Below are 4,292 nucleotides of genomic sequence, written 5' to 3' on the forward strand. Positions count from 1 at the left end.
AGCTTGCACTTCTGCAGAGCTGCGGCCTGTGGACAAGGTGGCTGAGGCAAAAGGAATGGGTAACATGGAAAGGAGAGCAAACAAAAATCCATCCACTGCTAAAAGGAGGTATTTACACTTCACTTATGGCAGTACGTGGCATTTTAGGAGAGCTTAGTACAAACCTCTGATTTGTTCAGGGCAGAGCCTGTAATCTGTGTAAGCTTTGCTGTGGGTGGAACACGAGCAGGATGGAGCAGCAGTGCTTCTCCATGGAGTGTTCAGAGACCTGTGGATGTGGCACTTGGGAACATGGGTCAGCGGTGGCCCTGGCAGTGCTGGAGGAGCAGTTGGCCTGAGGGTCTTAACAGGTTTTCCAACCTGACTGCATCAAAAACTCACTGCTGTGATGTGTCATCTCCCAGTGTGTTCAACTGAAATAAGGACTGTAGAAGCCAGGTGTGGAATGACACCAAGAAACACTAATAGGACAGTATTTCTGTGAACAACTGAGGTTCCTGTGCCACAGCACTGTCTTCCCTGTGTCACCTGTCCTCTCCTGTGGTACCTCTTTGGGAAGACATTCTCACCACAGCCTCACTACTACAAGTACAGAGCAGAATAAAGTGTTTCTGCTCTTCATCTTTTTTATTTCTCCTTCCCCCAGACAAGTGATTTGGCTGTACCTAATTAAAATGAAGAAAAAAGTGGCATAGGCTTAATTAAGATTTTAATTCAGTTAGAGCCTATAGGAATAAATCACTGCAGACTTGGTAGTGACAATCAGAAAATACAGTACCTGGCTCCTCCTCTGTCATAGGGATGGTAACAAATGATGGGGAATCCTGAGGAGAAGACAGGGATGCAAGAGCTTAAAGGTGCAGGTGTGTGTCTAACCCCAGGGAACTCTGTTGTGTGCACCTGCACAGTCTGGATCAAAGTGCAGCCAAACCGGCTTTCCCAAATACAGCTGCTGACTGGTGCCCACAAGAACCAGAAGAACTGTTGGATTTTTTGGTGGGATTTTGGGACATGGACCCGTTCTTGGGAAATGTGGGCAAGAAATTGGGAAAAATGTGAAACATTGGATTTTCCTTAGCAAAATAATGTCTTGTCTTAGCATTTAGTACTGAATGAAATGCAGACTCCTCTCAGCTGATGGCCTGACCATGGCAGGCAGGGCAAAAATGGACAGAAATGAGGCCCAGGCAACCTCTCCTAAATCCATGCAGAAATCCTGGGTTTATTGTGTTCACAGAATAAACCTAATTAAGATCCCCTGAAGTAGACAAAGTTCCTTTAAGTAGCATCTCAGCTTGTACAAATTACATGCATTTTTTAAATTAAAAAATTCAGTAATTTTAGTAGTTCTATGATACTACAGTGTTTAGAAAAAAGGGGGGAGGGCGGAGAATGTACCTTCACTCCTTGGCTAGTAAGTTCTCTGCAACAACTCCTACTTAGACTTCTAGCATAAGTTTTCAATTCCAAGTGCGGAATTCCATCAAATTCCTTCAGAGGAATCACCATAGCATTGAAAAGAAGGACTGCTTTATGTTAAGGGCTACTTCTTGCTTATTCAGGGTGCTTAATAAATTGAGCAAGACTAACTACTACTGCTGCCGTGGAAAACAACTCTATTACCTGAGCATTACACAGAATGTTGCAGTAGGAGAAAAAAAATCTGAATTTCACAATACTGTATTTCAAGGATGATAAGGAAGGGGAATACAAATATGTGTATGGTGTGTTTATGTCTGTGTGTGTATATATATATAAACATATATATACCTAAACACAGGCAAAATGATTCTCACACTCACCCATCTCGCTCAACATCTGGTCCCCACCGAAGGGCAAAGTTAAAGTACTTGTGTCAGGGAACTAAAGGGCAGGTTTGAACTTAGGAGAATCCCATCAAAGGCAGGCAGTGGGCAGCCTGGGAAGGCAGTGCACAGGACTGCTGGCACAAGACACTGGGAGTTTGATTTCAATAGCTGTTCAGCTCTTGAATGCTTTAAGCACATCCCCTGGTGCTGGCAAGATCTCCCGCATCTCCAGTTCCGCCCTGGAGTGTCCCTGTGGCTGGCGGGGACAGGGGTGGGGACAGGGACCTGCTGGGACCCACCTCTGAGCGCTCAGCATGTTCAGGGCCCTTCTCCTCTCCCTGAAGGCAAGTGTGGGTTTGTGCCTGCACAGAAATAGACACACACTCAGCCTTAAATCTCCAGCTTTTTCCTCTCTGGATTGTCTCAGTCATTCAGCGAGCACGTCACTTGGCAGTTCTGGTGGTACTGCTGTCCCTTATGTGGGCTGTGTGCCTTTGGCTCCAGAGCCCCTCCCAGGTGCTCCCTGTCCCCAGCAGGGTTACGCACCAGTGCTGGCCTCTTGTCAGTCTTGGAGACGGGCAGACAGACTGTGTTCAGCCGTCCCAGCTTCTAAAACTGTGCCTTAGGTGAGGCAGAGAGTGGCTCTGCCATCCTGCCCACACCTGGAGATGTGGCAGCAAGAGCCGTGCTAATGCTGTGCCTGTGCGGGATGGCCCTAGCACTTACTGAGAGGCCATGAGGGTTTGAATAAGTCCTGACAAGGCTGAGAACGGTGGAAATGGGTTGTAGGATGCTGAACAGGCACAGGACAAATGTAATTCAGTTTTCCTGTCTGGGAATTGGGCTCCTCGCTTGGCTGTCCTCAGCTCAGGTTTTACAGTGCAGGTTGGAAACTCTTGGCAGAGGTAAACAGAAACAAAGCCAACGATGATCCCTCACCTGTGCAGGATAAATGGAAAAGGCTAAAGCTGTATCCTCACTTCCTAGCCTCACCCCACAGGTCACACACTACTATTCACGTGTGGTTCCTGCCCGTGGGAATCGTCTCACACCAAGCAGTGGCTAGAGAGTCCTGCCCCACCTGGATCATGGCACTGACAACACTCCCAGACCAGACATTCTCATACAGAATATGCTGTCTCTGTAAAAGTGACGGTGTTATTTTAAACTGCATTTTCCTTTGGAATCGGCCTTGCTGCAGTTACAGCCACACAGTCAGCTGAATCACGGATCCCACTTGGCTGGGTGTTCCCCTCTTTGCCTTGCTGAAAGAAGCCACAGCAGAAAGGGAAAGAAATAACACATCTGTGCTGTGGCCTGTCTCCTCTCATCCCCAGCTGGATGAGGGTCCCACACCCACGCTCTGTCCTGTCCCCTCCATCACTGTCACTCCCCTGGGCAGGAGAACCAGCCCAAGCACAGGCTGTGCCTGGGCAGACCGTGGCAGACTCCTGAACACCTTGAACACCTTCCCCTCCCACAGGGCACTTCCAGAGGTGCCATCCTAGCACCTCGCTGGGCCTGTACAGACCCCAGGCAGCTCCCAAGGCCGTGTGGCCATTGTAGCTAAGTGTGCAATTGCATTTTCAACATAATTAGGTGCCTAATTGTGCGCCTGGGCCTGGCTGCTGTATTTGCATGTGTACCTAATGATGATTTATCGAGGAGCTCTCTGGCCGCAACGCCTCACTCTCCAGCTTGGCAGGGATGTCCATAGAGCGAGAAGTGAGCCTGGGTGCTGGGTTTTCCCTAGCTTTTATTTTAAACCCAACTCCTGTTTATATTGGAGTTTTTAAACCATTGAAGCTGCCTGAGCAATGCCAGAACTCCAACCAGCAGTGTCACAGGGAGACAAGTGCAGTGCTGCACTAACAGCTGGGAAAAATGAGAAATTCCAGGGGAAAGGCCGGGCCCAGGTTAATAAATGGAATTGCCATGCCAGGCTTCCTAACGGTGCTGATGTCAGGCTTCTCCAGTGCTGTGACGTGAGGCAGTAAGAACCTGCACTGGCCATCACCAAGGTCAAAAGGGATCCTCTTTCAAGACAGATAAAATCTTGGTGTCCTCTCTCAGGATCCTCTCTCAGCTCCTTTTAGCTCAGAACTGGCTGAACTCCGACACTGGGGTTCTTAGGGCCAACTCAGCTGCGTGGCCACACAGTCGGATGCTTAATAGACACAGCACTGTGAAAATGTCTATTATTTCCCTTCAGTGAAACACTTTTTAACTACAGCATCCAATCACTCTTTACAGCGTATGGTGTCAAAAACACTTACTGCACAAGCAGAGATCTGCGTTTCTTTTGCCACAGACAATAAATCTTTAGTGTCTTCTCTTGCCACGCATCACTCCACTTGCTCTCAGGAGGCACCATACGTCTCTCTTTCCCTCTGCCTCTTCTAGCAAGGTCACTTTCCAGTGATGAAACAACTTTTCCAGAAGGTATAGTGTTCAATAATTAATACCTACTGATAATAGCTTCCC

At 48.1% G+C, this 4,292-nt stretch overlaps 1 protein-coding gene across 2 annotated transcripts in view; it reads right to left on the bottom strand.

Moving 5' to 3' along the window:
- ANTXR2 (ANTXR cell adhesion molecule 2) overlaps positions 1-4,292 on the bottom strand; it is a 76,609-nt gene that overhangs the window by 14,821 nt on the left and 57,496 nt on the right. Inside the window, exon 17 of one of the 2 annotated variants that reach the window (XM_027902196.1) lies at positions 454-665. The exons of the other annotated variant lie outside the window; for it this stretch is intronic. Within the exon in view, the coding sequence (XP_027757997.1) occupies positions 525-665 (141 nt within the window). The 3' untranslated portion in view covers positions 454-524. Of the gene's footprint in view, positions 1-453; positions 666-4,292 lie in introns of those variants that run through there. 2 annotated transcript variants of the gene reach the window in all.

The sequence above is a fragment of the Empidonax traillii genome, unplaced genomic scaffold (assembly GCF_003031625.1).
Source record: "Empidonax traillii isolate 1590-97213 ecotype Southwest subspecies unplaced genomic scaffold, ASM303162v1 scaffold848:size342660, whole genome shotgun sequence".
Lineage (NCBI taxonomy): Eukaryota > Metazoa > Chordata > Aves > Passeriformes > Tyrannidae > Empidonax > Empidonax traillii.